The 22,549-nt window shown below is 48.5% G+C and overlaps 1 protein-coding gene across 1 annotated transcript in view; it reads left to right on the forward strand.

The window, feature by feature from the left end:
* ABCA4 (ATP binding cassette subfamily A member 4) overlaps positions 1–22,549 on the forward strand; it is a 139,770-nt gene that overhangs the window by 100,086 nt on the left and 17,135 nt on the right. Inside the window, exons 25-38 of the mRNA XM_056122821.1 lie at positions 352–557; positions 928–976; positions 6,417–6,670; positions 8,023–8,147; positions 8,432–8,530; positions 9,036–9,225; positions 12,208–12,302; positions 13,338–13,370; positions 15,386–15,491; positions 15,607–15,681; positions 15,966–16,135; positions 18,663–18,840; positions 20,100–20,215; positions 21,096–21,243. Coding sequence (XP_055978796.1) covers positions 352–557; positions 928–976; positions 6,417–6,670; positions 8,023–8,147; positions 8,432–8,530; positions 9,036–9,225; positions 12,208–12,302; positions 13,338–13,370; positions 15,386–15,491; positions 15,607–15,681; positions 15,966–16,135; positions 18,663–18,840; positions 20,100–20,215; positions 21,096–21,243 — 1,844 coding nt within the window. The remainder of the gene's footprint in view (positions 1–351; positions 558–927; positions 977–6,416; positions 6,671–8,022; positions 8,148–8,431; positions 8,531–9,035; positions 9,226–12,207; positions 12,303–13,337; positions 13,371–15,385; positions 15,492–15,606; positions 15,682–15,965; positions 16,136–18,662; positions 18,841–20,099; positions 20,216–21,095; positions 21,244–22,549) is intronic.

Below are 22,549 nucleotides of genomic sequence, written 5' to 3' on the forward strand. Positions count from 1 at the left end.
CCTACCCGCTGTACTATTGCTCCAGCCCCTGATGCTGCAGGGCTTTGAAGGGACAGAACATTTGACTGAACAAAGAAAAGGGCTGGCACAGCGATGGTGACACCGCCCAGCTGATTCATAGAGGCTACCTTTGTTCCATCTCCTTCTCCCTCTCCGTGCCCATCATGGGGTCAGCTAATCTACAAGTGGTGTCATGGTACAGCCAGTCCTCCAAAGTCATTTCTGGGCAGCAAAATGCCCCTTCCTCAGATGGGCGAGAGAGAAAAGGAGGGGCTCAGGCAAGCTCACAGTCTTCCAGAATCTGAAGGATGGAGCTAGCGTCAATCATCCTTTTTTTTTATCTCGTCCTAGGGGATGTGAATGAGCTGACAGATATGGTTCACCACCATGTTCCAGAGGCAAAGCTGGTGGAATGCATTGGCCAAGAACTTATCTTTTTGCTTCCTAACAAGAACTTCAAGCAGAGGGCCTACGCCAGTCTTTTCAGAGAGCTGGAGGAAACGCTGGCTGACTTGGGGCTCAGCAGTTTTGGGATTTCTGATACTCCCCTGGAAGAGGTAAGGCAGAGAATCTGGCCGGTTTCTGTAGGCAGCAGAAGAAGGGTCTGTGCAAAAGTCTAACCATGGAGCAAAGTTTTGCAGAAGCAAGCAGCCATAATTCCCTCCGCCATGCATAGCAACACTCTTCATTTTTGGCTTACTTCCTCCTGCCTTTGTGCATACACACACACAGTCACAATTTATACAGTTGTGGTCATCATGTGCACACACTTCTGTGTTTGTAGAAGACTGTGTTCTTAGATAAAGAGTTATAATATAGTTTCTTCCCATTGTGAGGCAATACACAATAAAATGCCCCCTGCTTTAGGTAGAGTGTCCTGAGAGCCGGCAATGCCTAAACAAATTGTCTTTTTGTCCTTCTTGATAGATTTTCCTGAAGGTCACGGAGGATTCTGATTCAGGACCTCTCTTTGCTGGTATGGTGCACTCCCCTAACCCCAGCTCTATCCTGAAAGTCTAAAATAAAATTCCTGAAACACAGGGGCCAGGAGACAGCACACCCATTAGCACTCTTGTGCCTGACCCAGTTCTGTTACCTACACCACAAGGTACAGTCCTGGGGCATGATGCTAGAGGCTCCCCAGTACCGCGGAGGTGGCCTGGGTCCCCCTGACACTACAGCATCACCTCCTTAAGGCTTTGTGCTGAACTGAGGGCCCAGTTTGGTGGACAATCCCAGCAGGACCCCCAGAATTCCTGAACACCACTTAGGAGGCCAAAGAAACAAACCAAACATCCTGCAACACGGAGTACTCCTCCGCAGTGTTGACCCCAAATACCAGATGTTTCTGCACCTTTGGTTCTACACAGGATGCCAAAATGAATTAGTTGTGAGTTCTTTCTTTTGCCCTCACTCCCCTTCCCTTCATTGTTGCAGTGAACTAGGGGATCATTGCCGGCCTATGCAGTGCTCATTAATTTGGGCCTTGAAGTTCCACCCAGCACTTGAGCGGCTGTGCTTGCACTGCTGACTTGGAGACGTGGAGGTGCTCAGACGCCCCCTGGAAGTCAACTCCAGGTGGTGCTCATACCTCTTTAGTCGGGACTCTCAGAGGTGCTGCTCCCACACACCTGGCTGTTGGGGGCAGCGGGATCCGGGGACCACTGGCTCTGCTGCACCTCCCTCTAAGGAGAAATCCAGGGCTCAGACTGGCAGTATGACTTATGCAAGGCAGATGCTTTAAGCCACTGAGCTGCCCCTGAGCCCTTCAGTGGGATTCTGTTTGTTTCTGGACCACACTTGGCAGTGTTCAGAGCTTATTCCTGGCTCTCTGCTCGGAGATCACTTCTGGTCAGATTGTGGGGACCTTATGCAGTGACAGGGACCTAACTCCGGCCAGCAGCATGCAAGGCAAACACCTTCACGCCTGTGCTAATGTCTCTAGGCCCTCTTTTTGGACTTGTTTTGGTTTGTGCTTTTTGGGTCACATCCAGTGATGCTCAGGACTTTCTCCTGGCTATGCTCTCGGGGATCACTTCTGGCAGTCTGGGGACCAAATGCGATGCTGGGGGAAACATACCCAGATTAGCCACATGCAAAGTAAATGCCCTACCTGCTGTTCTATTGCTCTGTCCCCCAAATTATTTATTTGTTTGTTTATTTGTTTATTGGTTTTGGGTTTGGGGTGACAAAGTTTAGTCCTGGCTATGTGCTCAGGGATCACTCCTAGAAGGGCTTGAGGGATTATAAGGGGTGCCAGGGGTTGAACCCAGGTCAGCCCTATGCAAGACAAGTGCACTATCCACTGTACTATCTCTCCAGCCCCATCTCAATAGAATTCTTAAGGAGTTCAAGCTGGTAGCTCCCCAATTTATGAGCTCTATCTCCTAGTTTTTTATCTTTTTTTTCTGCCCTGCTGCCATTCACCTCTCTTCCTTTAGTGCCACCTACCTCAAATCCACTCCAGTTTACATCACGGACAGCAGTAGAGTCCTTAGAGATAAGGACAATAGCCAACAGCCAGTGTGTGTAAGCAGTGCCTCTGAAGGTCCCGACCCTGCCCCAGCCAGCACCTTCACTAAAGGTGTATGAGCACCAACGGGGGTTGATCTCCAAGGGGCGTCTGAGAGCCTCCGCATCTCCAAGTGAGCTGTGCAAGCACAGCAGCTCAAGTGCTGGGTGGAACCCCAAGATCTAAATTAATGAGCACCGCACAGCCAGGAACCCCTTTGAGATGGATTTAAAATTATTCTGAACCCTCAGACTCTCATTCATTGCCCTTGGAAGCTTTGAAATTATGGGGACCATAGTTGACTCAGTTCTGTGGGCCTCCTGTGTGTGTGAATCTGGGCACCAACCCTTCCATAATTTCCACCAAAAAACTACTCAGGGTCACACAAAACATCTCTGAACCCACTTGGAAGGAGGACACATGGAGGGGTTATTTACCACAGCACAAGTCACTTCTGAGAAAATAAGAAGCATCCCCTACACAGGGGTAAAACCCTCTCCTTGGTTCTTCTCTTCTGACCTGTGATCTGACCCTGATCACTGCAAGGCTGTGTGGCAATTTTCCGTTGCCACCTTTGATTCCTCATGCTGGTCCTCTCCTCTTTTTCTGTCCCTGCAGCAGGCATCATCTTGTGCTTTCCCACGCAGAGATGGTTTCTCCCTGTGGAGTTTCTGGTGCTGGCTCTTAAAATAATATGGTTTTCATCTTGTTTGAAAGTGATCCTAGAAGTTTATCCACTAAGCTTTGAACATGGTAAAACATACTAACCCATGTAGGTGATAAACCAGCCAGGTGTAATGGCCATCTTGGTGGAGAAAGAGGGGCCATGGGCCAGAGAGATAACACAGATATCAAAGCACTTACCTTGTACACAGTTTACCCAGGTTTGACCCCCCAGCACCACATATGGTCTCCTAAGCACTACAAGGAGTGATCCCTCAGCACAAAGCCAGAAGCACCCACTTCTGGGTGTGGCTCAGTGCCTGCCTCCCCCCCCCCCCCATGCTGCCAATTAAAGGAGAAGGAGCCTGCATACCTCTGGAGAGGGTGGAGAGCTTATCACAGGAACTCACTTCCCTTTATACCCTTACAGCCACATAAATTGCATTCTCCCAACACACCCAAAGGCAAATATTTGCATTTGGCCAAGACCAGAATGAGTAAGTACAAATTTATATCAGCAGCTATACAGGATTCAAAAGTTAGTGCCTCTTATCGACACAGAATACCCCCTTATTTAATAATCAGTCTTCTTCGAAGAACAATCAGAAGGTTAGTTGGCCTGGGAATAGAACAGGATGTTCCAAAGTGTGGGTGAAGGTTTAGAATGTTGTGCAGAATGAAGTAGAATATTAAACCTAAGCTCTGCTCTTTGCTGAGGGAGTGAGTAAGTGGTCTTGGGTAAACAATCTTTGACCCTCTGATCCTTATTTCAAAAATGGAGAAAATAATCATAACCACTTTTGAGGACTGCTGAGAGCATCAAATGAGTTCAGGTATGCCAACTCTTTGTGTGTGTAGTTTGAGATATCTGGGCAAGATTTAGGTCTACATTTACAAATCATCTCAGTTCAAATATATTTTATTCTTTACAAGGCACTTTGTACCCACTGTCATATTTTGTTGTCACTATAGTCTCAGAAAAGGGCCAGGAATTGGACCCAGCCAGGAAGAGTGAGCCCACTGAGACTGCAGTCTTCACTCGCCAATGCGTGAAACAGATTTCTCAGATTTTTAAAAATCTGGATGTTTTAAGATGACACTTTCAAAAGTGTGATCAGTTTTAGGGTGATATTTTCTGGTCTTGTCAAAGCCTTGAGGAGCCTGTGTCTGTCCCCCAGAGTAACTCGTGGCGAAAGCACCAGGACTGCGTCTAAGGGAACACTCATAGCAGGGGACCACTAGAGGGCAGCAGAGCCAGGGACAAAGGGATTCTGCATAAGTTCTTGTGGGTGGTGGGCAGCAGCCAGAAAGCAAAGCCCACAGGACAGCCTGGAGGAGAGAGCATGGGGATCTTCCAAAGGAGGGTTGGCAGCAGCCCATATCAAATCCGAGCCCGGCTCAGAACAACTGGGACTCTGGTGCCTGACTCCATTGGGGCTATAGAGGAGAACCCCCCCCTTCTGAGTGCCCCCTTCTGAGTGCCTGAGACTGTAGCTGAAAGGAGGACAGAGAAGACCCCACCCCTGCCAAGTTCCTTAGGGGGAACACTTTGGGGGTGAGGTAGCCGTTCAAGTCCCAGCTCCTCATAGCTTCCCCCAAGCACCACCAAGAATGATCCCTGAGCACAGAGCCAGCCATAAATCCTGAGCACTGCACCATGTGGCCCAACCCGACCTTCCCCACTCCCCCCCCCCCCCCAGCCCCGGGAAAACAACAACAACAACAAAATAAATAAATAAATAAATAAAGGATAAAGAAAAAGGAAACAGCTGTAAGTCAACCCACCATCTTCTCAGCTCTCCCAGTTGATGTCCCCCCAGGTATTCTGCAATCGGCATTTGTCAGTGGTGCAAACTAGGACTCAACAGAATCAACGGCTCATGGTTTGGAGAGCGCTTTCCTACAGGTTAGCAGCTTTAGCTTCCACAGCCCCTCTGAGGCTGGCTCTCATTTTCATCAGGTTTAGGCAAATGGCCGCACCTAGGCAGAGACAGGATTCCTGTCCCCTTAGACCAGAATATGAATCTTTCTGCTACTTCTCGGTGACTCTGAGAATCTAGAAAGAACAAGTTGACTCTGGTTGTAGTTTCTTTAAGGACACCAGCAATCCATGAATATATTTTGTTGTTTAAAAATTCAGATTATGCAAAAAAGGCAAAAGCTCTTCCTTCCTACTTTCCCTTCCACTCCCTGCCTAGTTCTGCCTCTGAGGTGACAATCTCAGCAGACAGCTGGGGACCCCCTTTCAGATCTTTGTGGCTCTCGATGCACGGGTAAGGATGTGTATGGACAGCACTTTTCTTCGCGTATGCACTCTCTAATATGCTGCTACCTCCTGTTTATGTCTATTATGTGTTTTAGATTTCTTTGTCAATGCATTTAGATCCATCTCGTTCTCTTAAACTAATATAGAGTATTGGAAAAAATAATTTCTAGTTATTCTATCTATAGATTACTTATATTGGAAAAATGAAATTTTTATGAAGATTGACCTCCTTGACCTGAAATTTTGCTGCCAGTTTATTCCTTTTCGGAGACCATCCCTGGTGATGCTTGGGGCCTACTTGTGTTACAGGACTGCAGTCAGTCCAGTGGTGCTCAGGAAACCATTTAGTACCAGGTTTGAATCTGGAGCTCCCACATGCAGTGTATGCTACTGCCCTTTCTTTGAGCCATCTCCCTGGCCCCTTTGCTGCAGATTTACTCTATTTTCATATTTTTTTGGGCCATCCTCAGCAGTGCTCAGGTCTTTCTCCTGAGCCTCTGTGCTGAGGAACTGGTTCTGGCAGGGCTCAGGGGATCACGTGTGGTGCCAGGGATTGAATCCTGGATGGGCCACATCCAAGACACGTGCTTCCCTGCTGGACTATAGCTCTGGCCCTGCTGCAGATTTACACAAAGGGAAAGGCCAGGAGATTCTATAGTAGTAGGGCCTTCGGCTAGCAAGTGCCCCACCCAAGTTTGATCCCAGAGTCACATGCTTCCCTCCTCCTCCCGTTGCTTCCCGCCCCATATGAGGATCCAAGTGCTCCCCAAGACCCCAAGCACCCCTGGGGTGACCTGGGGAATCCCTAGCATTGCACCTCCTCGGATCCTGGAATTGAGCAGCCAGTGAGTGAGGACCGGGCATCATGGGCCATGGCTGGAATGAAGGAAGCACAGCGCAGAGAGGAAACAGCGGCAGTGGGGGGATCCAGAACACGTGTTCTCTGCCAATAATCCATTCCCTCGCCTTGCCCAGGCTACACCCAGCAGACGAGAGAGGATTTCAGCCATCGCCACCCCCGCACAGGTCGGACAGAGACGGCCAGACAGGCATCCCAGGCCTCCAGCGCGGAGGAGACGGCTCCTCACCCCCAGGGCCAGCCATCAGAGGCGCCGCAGGAGCGCGTCCCGGTCCACTCGGGAGCACGGCTGGTCCTGCAGCACGTGCAGGCACTGCTGGTCAAGCGATGCCACCATGCGGTTCGCAGCCACCAGGACTTCCTGGCCCAGGTAGCGCTGCACTAGGCCCCGGCCCTGCCCTCCCTCCCGCCGCCTGCCCTGCCCCGCCTGGCCCCTTGGGCACAGGCTTCCTGCTCACTGCAGGGCTTTGCTCCCTCTTCCCCAAACTTGGTGTTGTTTCTTGGCACCCCAAAGGTTCTTTGTGAGGATTCAACCTCCAACTTCAGAGAAAAATAGAATGTAGTGCATGTGTTAATAGGTTTGACTTCTTTTTAACGGAATCACGATGAAATACACAGTGACAAATTTGTTCATGATTTAGCTTCTATCATACAATGTTCCAACACCACTCCCTTTACCAGTGCACATTTCCCACCACCAGTGTCCCCAGTTTCCCTATGGACTGCCCCACCTCCCACCTACTCCCACAGTCTGCCTCTATGGCAGACTCTCTCTCTCTCTCTCTCTCTCTCTCTCTCTCTCTCTCTCTCTCTCTCATCTTCCTTTCAGGCACTGTCATTTGCAATACTATTACTGAAAGGGTATCATGCATATCGCTTTACCTCCTTTCGGCACTCAGTTCCTCAGTTCTCGTCCACAGTAATAATTCCCAACTATCTTGGTTATGGTGGTCCCTTTTGTCCTAATTGCACTCCCCCACCCTCTTTGTGGCATACATCCTACTATGGGCCAGTCCTCTTGGCCCTCACTTCTGTGTCTCTGGGTATTTTTCACATCCTGTGTTGTTGTTATTTTTATATGTCCCACAAATGAGTGCAAGCATTCTTGCGTTGGTCCCTCTCTCTCTCTGCTTCCATTTGTATTTGTCACGTGCTAAAGAGTAAGGTCACTGTCCTCTGTTTTATTCTATGTTTTCCATTAAGGGAAAGAAACTCTGGTTCTCCTCAAACAAGGATTGTCAGTGTTCACTGTTGGTCTACTTCAACAGTTCCTCAATGGCACCCACCATGTTCTATTTAATTTTGTTTGGTTTGATAGTTTGGAGGGCCACACCCAGCCAGGCTCAGGGGCTTCTCCTGGCTCTGTGTTCAGGAGGGAGCCTGGCTGTGCTCAAAGGACCACATGCAGTGCCAGGAATTGAACCATCATCCGTCACAGGCAAAGCAGACACTTTAACCCCCTCACTATCTCTCAAACTGCCAAAATGTTCTATTTCTTCTTCACATCTTGTCTTTTATTTAACACACCATTTAAAATGTGCCCCACAAGCCTGATCTTCTCCACAGGGTCCAGGGATGAGGCTGCTGGTTTAATATTTAAAAGAATGGGACGTGTTTGTCCATGTGCGTTTATATATGTGCTTGTGTGCATATATGTGTGTGAGTGTGTATGGTATGCTACATACAATAGTCCACGCTGCTTCCATGTTGATTTTCCCACAGATTGTGCTCCCGGCCACTTTTGTGTGTTTGGCCTTGATGCTGTCCATCATTGTCCCTCCTTTTGGTGAATACCCCGCATTGACCCTTCACCCCTGGATGTATGGACAACAGTACACTTTCATCAGGTGTGGGGGCCCCAGACACCCTCACTGAGCCCTGTGGGGTGGATTCCTGATATGCTGCTTCTCAGTCCTGGGATGGGGGTGGGGCTGTACCTGCCCCTGCCCTGGGCGGTGCCTGGACCATCAGAAACTGGGACGCAAGTCCTGTGGGCACGGGCTTGAAGAGGTGCAGACACGTGCTGCCCTCAGTAGCATGCCATTGAGTCAACACTGGTGGAGTCCCATGTTGGTTGTTCCTCGGTGCCCGCTGTGGGGATTTCCCCATCAGCTCCTCTCGCTCTGTCTAGCATGGACCAGCAGGACAGTGAGCAGCACTCGGCCCTCACTGATGTACTCCTGAACAAGCCGGGCTTCGGCAACCGCTGCCTGAAAGAAGAGTCGCTTTTGTGAGTACTCAGTACAACTTCACTACTTCCCCCAGCCAGTTTTTTTTCAAATCCAAGACTAGTTTCAAACTCCGCTTTCAGTTCTTTCTTCTTCAGCATGAGGAAGAAAGAAAAGAGCAGCTCAACCCACTCACAAACTGTATTGTGACTTCACAGTGGCGCCTGGTCACTCAGCAGACTCCTAGCTCTGACTTTCCCTGAGCAGAAACTAACTGGCAAGAGTAGGGAGCAGATGGGGAAAGGGCTCCAAGGGCCAGTGCCCAGGCGTGGCCTGCAGAACCTCTGCCACGAGTGACCCCTGAGCACAGCGGGTCTGGCCCCAAAACCAATAGAAAGAACCAGAAGGGAAATTTAGGGTCTGAGGAGGAGGAGGACAAGGAGGACGAGGAGGACAGGAGCAGGGAGCACCTTGAGCACTAGGCAGGGAGCAGGGTGAGCACCAGATCTCACTTCTCGGAGCTGCTGTCAGATTTGGAGCTAATTTTTCTGTGTTCTTATCCTCCAGGACCGAATACGTGTGTGGCAATGCGACCCCCTGGATGACGCCCACTGTGGCCCCGAGTGTCATCCACCTGCTGCAACGACAGGAGTGGACAGCAGACAACCCCTCACCTTCCTGTAAATGCAGCACCCGCGACAAGCTCACCATGCTCCCCGAGTGTCCCCCGGGTGCAGGGGGACTCCCACCCCCGCAGGTAGCTCCCCCCTCCCGCCATGGGAAACCCTCGAGGCTGAAAGGACGTCAGCCCTCCTGAGCTGTCGGCAGCTGGTGTCTGACATTGACAGCAGGGAGTGCGAGCCCCCATCCCCCACCCGGTCCCTCCTGACGGGCTGATCTCCCACCTGGACGAAGCCCTTGAGCCCAGGCTTCACAAAACACTCCTGAGGCAATCTAGGAAGAAAATATCTTTAAGTCTTGAAAAATGATGCAAGACATGGTTGGTGCTGAAGAGATAGATCGGGGGTAAGGCACTGCCCTGCATTTTGCCAGCCCTGGTTCTACCCTCAGCACCACACAGGGTCCCCCAAGTACTGCCAGGAGTGATCTCTTGAGTGCAGAGACAGAGGAAGTGATGAGCGGCACCAGGTGTGACCTCTCCATCCAAAGATAAATAAGGTATAAAGATGTGCTTGCTCATGGGAATAATTAGAAATACAGGGACTGGAGCGATAGCACAGCGGGTAGGGCATTTACCTTGCATGCGGCCAACCCGGGTTCAATTCCCAGCATCCCATATAGTCTACTGAGCACCACCAGGAGTAATTCCTGAGTGCAGAGCCAGGAATAACCCCTGTGCATTGCCAGGTGTGACCCAAAAAGAAAAAGAAAGAAATACAGATGTCAGAATGGGGCAAAAAACTTCTATCCTGTGAAGATGACCAGTAACATCTGGATTTACCCCTTAAAAAGGATTCTTGAAACCTGCAATTTCACTTAAGAACTTACCATGAACTAGGTCCATCTCGATACTTTTACATCTTTACTCTCCTATTAAATGCCTGCACGTTGCTCACTATTTTTTTTCAACTATATGATTTTTTTATTCTGTATGTGGTGCTGTCACATTTTGGTTTTGTCCTTTAGTTGGAGGAGGGGGAGAAAGAAAGCAACACGTTTAAATTTTATTCATGTACAGTAAGAATGTAAACTTTGGTGTCCCACAGTTTTGATTTGTTTCTTTTATTTACTTTTTAAAAAGGATTTTTTTCACATTGCTGGATGTGTGCCAATTTTCCTCATAAATAATGCAGTAACATCCACCCAAATGCATGTCCACCGATACACTTATTAATAAACTTGCTTTAAAAAACTGCCAGAGCTAAGGGTGATAGTTCAAAGTGCTGGCTTGCATACTTTGCATGTAGGAGTCCCAGGTTCAGTCCCTGGAACTGCATGGTCCCTAGAGACCCAAACACTGAGCTTGAAGTAGCCCATGAGCATTGCTATCTGTGATTCAAAAACAGACAAAAAAGCAGCTTGCCATATTGCCATGTTCTAAGTGGTGAACACTCAAACACTTGGGATAAACAATTTATCTTTAGTAAGTACAACAGAACGATGGGGGATGAACAAGGTGGAGAAGGGGAATTGAAGGAATAAGACCAGGAGGAGATTTAATAGTGCATTTAAAAAGATTTTTTAAAGTGTGTAAAAAGGGTGTGTAGTGATGTTGTTCCCTCAGATACCGCTGGGTGGCACCCTTAAACTCAAGGTTCCTGTCAAACCAAGAAACTAAAACAGCACTATGAATACCCAAAATTAAAGTAACCTTGTAGGCAAGCTAATCCACTTTTAAATTCTCCAAACAATTTTTTTAAATTTCGTTTTTGTGTGTGTTAGTTTTTTGGACCATACCCAGCGATGCTCAGGAGTTACTCCTGGCTCTGCATTCAGAAATTACTCCTGGTGGTGTCCTGGTGGTGCTTAGGGAACCATATGGGATGCCAGGGATCAAACCCAGGTCAGCTGTGTGTAAGACAAACACCCTACCCGCTGTACTACCATTCCAGCTCAAATTACCCAAAGATTTGATTAACTACTTTCCCAGATGTATTCTGAAAGCAATTACTAAATTGTTTGTAGGGCACTGTTTTACTCTTTTATTGTTTTATTCTGTTATTCATGTCATAACTTTATTGTTTCAACTGTCTGTGGGCACTCTTCTGGGTGCTGGAAACACAACAGCTACAAGTTAGGGAAAGTTCCAGCACTCACAGAATTTATCGTCTACAAGGAGGTTAAAACAAGGAAACAGATGGTGGGGGCAGGGGAAGAGGGTGCAATGAGATCTCAGACAGAGGGGCTAGAGAGCTAGTGCAGGGTTTGTCTTGTAAATCAGTTGATCCTAGTCTGAGCCCTGGCACAACCAATGTTTCCTCAAGTACCACCAGGGGTCATTCCTGAGCACAGAGCCAAGAATGGTCATGGTAGGGGAAGACCTAACCACCCCCTACTACCAGTAGAAAAAAAGAAAACAGATAGAGATAATATAAAGACAATACAACAGTGTGTAAGAGAGAGACTGGCTGGAAATAGGAAACTCTTCTCTGAGGAATAAACTTGGGGGTGACTTAAATGTGAGGTTGTCCAGGCATGGGGTCAGCCCAAGGCTATGGGTGCAGTGGGAGCAAGAGATGGTCATGAGAAAATCGGGATTTGGGGTGTGTGTGTGTGTGTGAGAGAGAGAGAGAGAGAGAGAGAGAGAGAGAGAGAGACGCAGGTGAGTTCAGAGAGCATGAGCCACATTACCTGGTCCCCATGGGCCATGGTTGTGAAGTTGGAGGATCAGGTAATCCTAGGATTGATTGGTGTGTTCTGACCTACATTTTGTAAATGGGAATGAATTAAGAAGGATCTGGGATGGGATTGCCAGGAAAGTGAGCTTGGGAGTTTCTGTAGAGGTGCAGAGGCCAGGGGTAGGGTGGGTTGTGGTGGAACTGGAGATTGCAGACAGACTGGAAATTTATCTTGAGAGAGAACCTGTCTAGTCAATCATTTGAGAAGGGGGGCGGCCAGAGATGGCCCCCACTCACAGTGGGAACTAAAGATAAATCAGCTGTTTACTAACAATTCTTCCAACAGTTGAGCCCATAAGTAATTTTTGGAGCAGGACAAATGCCAGTTATTAATGCAGATATCTCAGCCAGTTATTAATGCAAATGTCTCATTGCTTCAGAGAACCCAGCGTAGTGGTGAAATTCTGCAGGACCTCACCAATAGGAACATCTCTGACTTCTTGGTCAAAACCTATCCCGCACTTATAAAAAGCAGGTAAGGGTTTGGATACAGCAGAGAAGCTCAGGACCAAAGATCATTTTCTCAGCAATGAGAGTGGCGCACTTTCCTTTTTCCTAATTTGAGGGTATCCAAGCACAAAACTCAGAGTTTGTACAATTGATTCAGTAATGCAGTGAGCCACGACCATCTCAGACTGGCTTCTCAGCAACAAGTGGTTCACTCATGGGCCCGAGCTATGAGGTGTAGGGTTGGCGTCTACCTCCATTTCCCCCTTGACTGGCTAGAACTCCGTCTCTTTAACTTGGGACTTGGGGTTCATTCAGAACTCCCCAAGTGTATGGGGCAGTCCTTAATCTCCCCTGGGTAGGGAGGAGGGAGGCGCACAGACACTCTCACCCTTTAACCCCCACACACTTGCATGGTGGTTGCCATCTTTTCTGGGTAGAGATGAGGCACTCTGAGTGCTGAGTGACAGCAGAACGCCCAGAGAGTCCAGTGTGCAGACGTGACTTACTGACCCCAGTGAGGAACATTGGTCCTCCCTTTGCTTGAGTTTTTGGGTCAACCCTAGGCTCAGGATTTCTGTAGGACATGGAAATGCAAGGAAAGACCATTCCTGAACGTGAGACACCCCAGTAAATGTTCAAGAAGGATATTGTACATCTTTGTCTTTGGTTTTCCTCTTCCTGTTCTTTTTGGCTGTCGTTACAATGACCAGGGCCCACAGAGATTTGACTGCAGTGTTTACAGACTTGGTTGTGAGCTGGAATGGCTGATTTATTTGTTTTTACTTTGAGGAATTTTTTTTTGGTTATTTATTTACATGTTTGGTTTTTACCATAGTGTCAATGCTATTTCACATGTGTGGTGCTGTTACACGATGCCCCCTCCAGGGCACTAGATCCCTTCACCACTATTCCAAGGTCCCCTCCTTACTCCCACTCCCAGCATCCGCGGATCACAGTTGCATTGACTGTGTCTCCTGGATGTTTCCCACTGGGATGTGTAATCTGGGAAAGAGTGTTAATGCTATGTTTTACTCACATTGTGTTTCATTTTGACTTTCAGCTTGAAGAGCAAATTCTGGGTGAATGAACAGAGGTAGGGATATCTCTCTTTCTCTCTCTCATTCACTTACTCTCTCTTTTTCTTTCTCTCCCTCCCCCCTCCTCTGGTTGCTTTCTGAGAAGTTGCCTAACCTGAGCCCTGATTTTCCGTGGCCAGTTTCTGTAAGGACTCATCAGGTCTGAGCCCACCCCAGACTCACCCTCCTGAGGCAGTTCTAGAGGTTTTGATAATCCCTAGGTTCTAGTATCAGTACCCTCCACCTCAGAAGAGGTAACTCTCCACTTCAGAAGAGGGCCTCAAGAATCCCCAGAGAGCTGATGCTGACGTGATTTCCTGGGTGTATTCTAAGCCATAAAGGGGGTCGAGGTGGGGGGCATGACTGAGAGGCAGAGGGGCAATGTGGAGACCTTAGGACTCAAGCTCCTCCCTTCCATTTTGCAGGGATATTGTGCTCTGTGGGTAATCAGGCTTTCTCCTGCCAATAAGAGCTTGAATTTAGAGAGCAACATGAACTGTAGACTTCCACAGCAATGTGGAATAATGTAGGGTGAAGAGGAAACTTTCCAAATTCTCCTGGTTTTTCTTGAACTGGACAAGTCATCAAATTCACATCAGACAGATTGGGAAGAGAAAAGAAAGAATTTGATGGCATTTTTCTGGAGAATCTACATGGATGTGGTTTCTATAGCCCATGGTGCTGGAGGCGGTTATATGTACTGAACTGTAGCGCTGTAGCACTGTCCTCCCATTGTTCATCGATTTGCTTGAGCGGGCACCAGTAACATCTCCATTGTGAGACTTGTTGTTACTGTTTTGGGCATATCGAATATGCCACAGGGAGCTTGTCAGGCTCTGTCATGTGGGTGGGTTACTGAGCTGGGCTCTCTGAAAGAAACGGAGGAATCGAACCAGGTCAGCCGCATGCAAGGCAAACGCCCTACCCACTGTGCTGTTACTCCAGCCCATGTGCTGAAATAGGAGGTAAAACTGGGGACTGGGACATCAAGGAGAAAGGAAAGAGATCTCCTATTCTCTCTGGGTGAGGAGAGGGTGGCTCATATGAAGACCAGTAGTAGTACAATTAGATATTTGCATCACCTTATAGATATGCTTATCCTATCTATATCTATGAGGTAGAGAGGCTCCTTCTGGTAAAATTCTTAATTCTAGGGTCAGAGAGAGAGTAGAGAGGTTGAGGTTGCTTGCCTTGCCTGAATCTGACTGGAAGTTTGATCTGGCATGAAATAATGGTTCTCTAGCCTACCAGGAGTGATCCCTGAGCAGAACCAGGAAGGAAACCTTAGCAAAACAAACAAAAGAAATAAAAATATTAATTCTGGGTAATATACCAATTTTAATTTTTCAAAAGCAGTTAAGAAAGTAATCGGAAGTGACTTTGGGTTGAATCTGAGGACTCTATTGACCTCAGTTTGTTATAATCCACATGCTGAAGTGACACTTGTTGAGATGTCAGAGCCCCCATCCCCAGACACACACACACACACACACACACACACACACACACACACACACACCTCTCAGGCTGATGAGTGCAGGAGTAGGGGTGGGGATCAGCCAGGTGAGCACAAGCCTGGGGCAGGGTCGTGGCTGGTCCTGCTGAGAAGCAGATGAGGCCAGTGTTCCAGCAGTGCCTGCAAAGCAGCAGCGATACAGGAAAGGTATCACTGGTGAGTCGGGGAGAGTCTGGGCTCAGGATAGACGAGCTGGAGTTGGTGGAGACTCCAGAAGGGACAGTGCTAGGAGCCCTGCAATGGCAGAGAATCCAGGGCAGCCTGGACCAGGGTGCTACAGCTGGAATATGCTGCAGAAGGCATGGGGAGAGGGAGGCTGGGGAGCTGGGAAAACTGAACTCCAACGGCTGAGCAAACTTTATCCTGGGTAGCATTATCCATAGGCTGGTTTGCTGAGCAGAGTTATGCCCAGGCAAGTGCCCAGAAATACTCATTTCCCAGTAGAGAGTGAGCAGGTATGAAGCCCACAGCCCCATGTGCCAGCTCTGACCCTGGACCCTCTGCTTCCATTGGCAGGTACGGAGGAATTTCCATCGGAGCAAAGCTCCCAGCTCTCCCCCTCACAGCTGATGCCCTTGTTCGATTTCTCAGCGACCTGGGGCAGCTCATGAATGTGAGCGGGGTAGGTCAACAGCTTGGAGATGTGGCATCAATCACAACACAGAATAGAAATGAGCTAAAGATGAAGGAAATAGGACCCCTGCCCCTCACCCCTCTTCTTTATTATGTTTTTCTAGGGCCCTATCACCCGAGAGGCCTCTAAAGAAATGTCTTCCTTCCTCAAACATCTAGAAACTGAAGACAACATTAAGGTCTCAGCATTACCTAATCTGCCCTAGAGCTAAAAAAATAAATAAATAAAGAGCTCACATGAACTGTTATTTTAGTTTTATTTTCCCTCCTTAATTAAATTCCATCCCTCTTCCTGTTGAAACCTTGTGTGGAATGCCTTCCAGCTGCCAAGCCCTTCCTCCTCCTCCTCACATTCTTTGTGGACTCCTTAGTGCTTCAGCTAGCTGTTAATGTGGGCATCTGGAGGGTGGGGGTCCCGGGGCTGCCCAGCAGAAGCTAAAGATGCTGCCTCTGCCCCCCACAGGTATGGTTTAACAACAAAGGTTGGCATGCCCTGGTCAGCTTCCTCAATGTGGCCCACAACGCCATCCTACGGGCCAGCCTAAGTGAGGACAGGGACCCTGAAGAATATGGCATCACTGTCATAAGCCAGCCCCTGAATCTGACCAAGGAGCAGCTCTCAGAGATTACTGTGTAAGCTCCCGTGGCTCCCCCAGGGCCCACTGTCTACTCATCATCTCCCTTTGTGGAGACCAAACAGGATTTTCATTAACGCTGGCCACTGGGATGGCTCACAGAATGATTTAACCAGACTTTCAAAGGTCCCAACATAGTGGACAGTCAAGTTTCTCCATCCTCACCATGGGTCATAAGCAGAGCTTAGTTTGGTTCCACTTGGTCTCTTGATAACAAGTTGCTCCTAGAGCTTCTGCAAATATTCACCTTTCTTTCCAGTCCACCTCCCCAGAACTGGGTACATTTTGTTCACCTTTCATCTCCTCAGTAGTATTTACCAGAGCTTCTGGAAACTTCCCTCAGGCCGTGAAGGTTTGGAGATGGTGATGGTTTTGCCTCCCTCAGGTTAAGGCTCCTCCAGCATAGCTTCAGGCAGGTCAGACATCAGTCTGTGCAGTCTGCTGTATGTTTACACATTACGAGGCCTGCCTTGGATGGGAATGTCTTTGGTGTGCAGACTTTGGGAAGATTCTGGGGTGACTGGGGTACTCTGTGAACCCCAAAGACTACTGAATAAACAGTACTGAATATTATTATGGGTCCGTCCCCTTGAGGCCTCTGAGGGCCCTACCTGAGGAAATAAATGTGTGAGCTCAGTTCTCATTCAACCTGACTTTCCTTTACCTCCTGCCAAGCCTCTTGAATACAGAATATGAAATAGGACACGTTTTTGATTGTTTTTGTTTGGGCACCACATGTGACTATACTCCGAGGTTATTCCTGGCTCCTGCACTCAGGAATCACTCTTGACAGGCTTTGGGGACCATATGGGATGCCGGGGATTGAACCCAGGTCGACTGCATGCAAAGCAGTTGTCTTACCCATTGTACTATCACTCCAGCCCCTGAAATAGGACACTTTTGTTGACAAAATACTAGGCTCATAAAGCTGTGTAAGGTGTTAAGAACTTGTTATCTGCAGATAATAAGTAACTCACATATATGGGGGTATTTGTGTGACTTTCTCCCTGGTTCTGTCCTTACTGTGTGGATGGTGCAAGCTAAGCTGCAGTTATTTTTCAGGCTGTTACAGTAAATATGTTTTCTTTTCTCATTTCTTTCCTTTAAGTAGGGTTTGGTGGGCTACACCTGGCTCTGTGCTCAGAGATTACTCGTAAAGATGCTCAGGGAACCATATGTGGTGCTAGGGATCCAACGTGGATTGGCCACATGTAAGACAAGTGGCCTAAACACCATATTGTCTTTTTTTTTTTCTTTTTGGGTCACACCCAGCGATGCTCAGGACTTGCTCCTGACTCTGCACTCAGGAATTACTCCTGGTAGTGCTTTGGGAACTATATGAGATGCTGGGGATAGAACCCAGGTTGGCTGTGTACAAGTCAAATGTCCTTCCTGCTATACTATCACCCCCCCCCCCCATATTGTCTTTTAGCCCCAATATGGTCTTAAAAGGGTTCCTGTTATCCAGGTGAGCACTGCCCCTTCCCAGGAGTTTTGGTGTAGCTGAAGTACAGGGTAGACTAAGGTCCATACTTAACCCTCTTAGCCAGATTTGTTTTCTTTGCTCCAGGAAAGGGTGGATAGAACCATGATTCTATATAACAGGATGTTTCTCTCTTCACTTAAACATACTTTGTGGAAATTTCCCCATATTCTGATGCGTTTCTGGAAAATATCAATTACCCAAGGGCTGGAGCGATAGCACAGCGGGTAGGGCGTTTGCCTTACACGCGGCCAACATGGCCGACTCGAGTTCGATTCCTCTGCCCCTCTCGGAGAGCCCGGCAAGCTACCGAGAGTATTCGATATGCCAGACACAGTAACAACAAAGTCTCCAATGGAGACGTTACTGGGCCCGCTCGAGCAAATCGACGATCAACGGGAGGGCCTTACCCAAGATGTTTATTTAAGAAAAGAAATTTCACAGACCCTAAGGCTATCTGCATAGGCAATTCAAGAGACTCAATAGACAAATTATTAGCACTAGTCAGTGCATGGCAGTATATGATTGATAGAAAAATTCATTTGAACCCCATCATCAACAATTCAACAATATGACAGAAGGGTCTAGACTTTCCTCCTCACATGACACAATAATAAATATGACACAATAGTAAATATTAGTAAGTATGAATATTAGTAAATATGAATATTCATAGCAACACAGAAGAGGAAGTCCAAAGTCTCCATGTTTTTATTTGGGGGTCACATCCAGCTGTGTTCAGAGCTTATTCCTGGCTCTGTGCTCTGGGATCACTCCTGGTGGTGCTTGGAGGAGGACCATATGGAGTGCCAGGGATCCAACCCCAGGTCAGCTGGGTGCAAGGGAAGTGCTCTACCCACCGTATTATGGCTTGAACCCATCTATTTTTCTTCTTGGTCCAGTTTGGTTTAGACAATTGAGTAGAACAACAGGGGGTGCAGGGTTTTGGAGGCTCACCCAAAGGCGGGGGTGCTGCCCCAGCCTGACTGCCTTCTTGCTCCTCCTCTTCCGCCCCTCTCTGCACTTCTCCATCCTCCTGCAGGCTCACCACCTCTGTGGATGCCATGGTTGCCATATGTGTGATTTTCGCCATGTCCTTCGTCCCGGCCAGCTTCGTCCTTTATTTGATCCAGGAGAGGGTGAATAAAGCCAAGCACCTCCAGTTTCTCAGTGGAGTAAACCCCACCACCTACTGGGTGACCAACTTCCTGTGGGATATGGTAAGTGTTGGCGTCAAGGTGCCCTCTCCCAGGTGCCCAGAATGAGGGGACACACAGGAAGAGGCTTGTGCTGTGGGGGCTGACCCGGGAGACTCAGCCAAGGTCCTCATGCATCTGCAGCCCCTTAAGAACTGCTTAGAGAATCACAGAACTCAGGCCCCATGCTGGGGCTCAGTCGGGCTTTGAGGTGCCTTGCTCTGAGCGCCCTCAGATCCCTTGGATGGTCACTGCTCTGCATGCAGAAGACCGGCCTTGCAGGAGCCCAGGAGTGGCTGTCCCAGCATGGCTCCCTGATAGGAGGCACTTCTATTGTCTGCCATCAACTGCTGTGGCAGTGTCCATTACCAGGACAGCTGTGGGTACAAATATGTCCGAAAGCATCTCCACTGCAAGTTCTTCTTTCATTACTGATGGTTAATAAGTATTGCGGGAAGAGATATTTTTCTTTTTAGAGAGGGAGGGTTTGGACCATACCCAGAGGTTCTCGTGGGCTGTTCCTGGCTCTAACTAAGCTTAGTAGAGTCCACAAGTAGTGCTCGAGGAACTTTATCTGGTACCAAGGATTCGATTGGGATCAGCTGCATGCAAGGCAAGTGTAGGGGGTTGAAACACATGTTTTATGTGTGGTCTTCTCTGGTTCTGTCCCCAGCACCACATGGTTCCCCAAGCATCACAGGGAGCAACCCCTGAGCTAGGAGTGGTCCATAAGCATCACTGGATGTGACAGCCTTCCCACCCCAAATTGAAACTCAGAATACTGAAATGTTTTAGGGTTGTTGTTGTTGTTTGTTTGTTTGTGATCATTTTTTGTTTGTTTGTTTTTTTGTTGGGGCCACACCCGGCTGTGCTCAGAGCTTACTTTTAGTTCTGTGCTCAGGGATCACTCCTGACAGGGTTGGAAGATCATATGGGATGTGGGGTGGGGGGTGGGGGGGTCAAACACAGGTTGGTCACATGCAAGGCACACACTCTACCTGCTGTACTATCTTCTGGTCCCCAGAATATCAAAAATTGAACTCAGAATACTAGTCCTGTTGTAAATAATACATTAGGTGCCTTAATGCTTTTTTGCTTAAATACAAAAAAAAAAAAAAGGTGACAGATGGAAGGAAGGTTCCCCGAGCTGAGGTTAGCAAAGTCAGGAGTCTTGGAACAGTTTAACATGTTTGCTACCCAAGAACTGTTCAGACAGGTGGAACTACAATCCCAGCCATGAGCATGGGCCTTGCCCTCTCCTTCTCTCCTCTCCTCTCTCCAAGGCGAACTACTCTGTGAGCGCCGCGCTGGTAGTCGTCATCTTCGTGGGTTTTCAGAAGCAAGCATACACTTCCCCCAGTCATCTTCCTGCCCTTGTGGTCCTGCTCCTGCTCTATGGGTGCGTCAGGGCGCAAGCTGACAGGGCGGGGGTGGGGCAGGGGGAGGCGGAGGGGGAGGGGAGGGGAGGGGCGCACTCCTCAGACAGGAGAGGGGGGCTGAGGGGGTGGGGCCTGGTCCCCTTACAGTCTGTGGCTACCGCCCAGGAGTCTGTCCAGCTTGTGTGACACCCACACAGTGGCACCCTGCGTCCTGGTCCACAGGGATGGAAGCTCCTTCCTCTCCACCTCTTGCCTAATCTGGGAGCAGGTCACTCCCTAGCCAGCTTTGACTCAGAGTCCTGGTGGCCGGCTGTCCTGTCTCCCTCTGCACTGACCAGGAGTTCACTGAGCACAGGAGAAGGCTCCAACTGAGAAGCTGATTCTAAATCAGGGGGAGACTGGGATGCAATCCAGTCGGATGACAGAGCAATGCGTGACACTTTGCCTCCAAGTGGGACACATAACATACCTGTAACCATAGACCTGTTGCTCATGCCATCTGGGCCTCAGTTTTCCCCTCGTCAAATGCAGATGGTGGTAATGGGCCCTCCTGTGCCCCAGAGCAATGCTCTCCATCCATTTCTTTGGGAATGGAGAACTCGAGGGCCAGAGGGAATGCGCTGTGTCCACTCTGAGGAGCACAGGAGCTGAGCCTGCCATGATCTCAGCTCAGCTCTGTGGCTCAAGCTGGAGTGGTGGGGGCCACAGAGGAAATGGGGAAACGGTTCAGAAACGCATTCACCATGATCTTCTGCCTCTCACCTGCCCCTACGAGGGGGCAGAATATCTCCCCGCTTAAAAATGAAGAGCCAGTTAATGGGGGGGGAACAACCCCTCACTAGGGCCAGCAGACAGAAGAGAAGCCAGAACTCTGTCCATATTTGGTGTCCTTTCACACAGGTGGGCCATCATTCCCATGATGTACCCAGCATCTTTCCTGTTTGATGTCCCCAGCACAGCCTATGTGGCCTTGTCTTGTGCTAATCTCTTCATCGGCATCAACAGCAGTGCCATCACCTTCGTCCTGGAATTATTTGAGAATAACCCGGTGAGTGTGACTTTCCTGGCTTCCTTGCTTGAATACTTGGGCACTCAGGAATAAAGGACAGCCAACAGAGCCACTGACCTGCCCCGACCCGCGGGACTAGTCAACATGGATAACCTGGAGAGAGTGCGCAAGTGGGAAAAAAGAGAGAGATAGGAAAATGGGAGCAAGTCAAGACTCTGATCAAGCTCCAAATTTCTTTCTTCCAAGCTAGCCTTTTATGATTGATTACATGAGGAAGTGGATGCAGATTTTCAATAAATCATGGTGTGAGCCCTAACGTTGGGCTCATGCACTTATCCCGGGCATAGCTCAGAAACTTACACAATGTATTTTAACATTTTTCCAAGAAGAGATTAGTTCTTAAATCGCAGGTCAGGCTGTACTGACATTTTGGCTCCTGGCACTGACCTTCACAGTAAAGGTCCAGCAGAGCCATTTGACCAAGTGAACGTTTGTTCTTTTCACCACCCACTTGCTCACCTCTATTTCCTCCACTGTTTCTTCTTCCTCCCTCCCTCCCTCCTTCTTCCCTCCCTCTCTCCTCCCTCCCTTTCTCCCTTTCTCCCTTCCTTCCTTCTTTCCTTCCTTCCTTCCTTCCTTCCTTCCTTCCTTCCTTCCTTCCTTCCTTCCTTCCTTCTTTCTTCCTCTCCCCTTAAGCCCCTTTTTCCATTTGTGCACTCAGACTGTTATGGGATTTTGAACTCTTTTCTAATCTTAAACTTTCAGATTTGCTTGTTGCCTCAATGAACTCGTGTGATTTCAACACTTTTAATGAAAACCAAACATGCCATGGAATGCCTCCTTCCTGTCCCTGTTTCCTAATTGCCTGGTTCCTTTCTCCGAAGATAACCTCTTATTTGAGTTTTTTTTATGAGTTCTTGAAACACAAAATTATAGTCGTATCTTTATATTCTTTCTCCCCCTCTCTTAAACTAATTATAACATTCTAACGAGTCTGCATGAAAATCAATCCTGAGGAAAGGGTTAGGAATTTATGATGAAGAATGACTCATTTTTATGAACTATAAAGTCCAATTGCCCCATCCATACCCCTAGGCTTCTCCCTGCCCAAGAAAAACTAAGCAGGGCCAGGGAAATAGCGTGTGTGGTTGAGCATGTGAGTAGCATGTGCGGGGGACCTTAGTTTGATCCCTGGAAATGTAAGACATCCAGCACTACTGAACCACTGATCATCACCCCAGGAACCCTCGAGTAGCCCTGGGCCCCTGAACTGTGTCAATAATGACCCTTATCAGAAGAACAAATACATAAATTAGCTGGTCACAAGGCTAGAAAGATAGTAACA

The sequence above is a fragment of the Sorex fumeus genome, unplaced genomic scaffold, assembly GCF_029834395.1.
Source record: "Sorex fumeus unplaced genomic scaffold, SorFum_2.1 ptg000047l, whole genome shotgun sequence".
NCBI lineage: Eukaryota > Metazoa > Chordata > Mammalia > Eulipotyphla > Soricidae > Sorex > Sorex fumeus.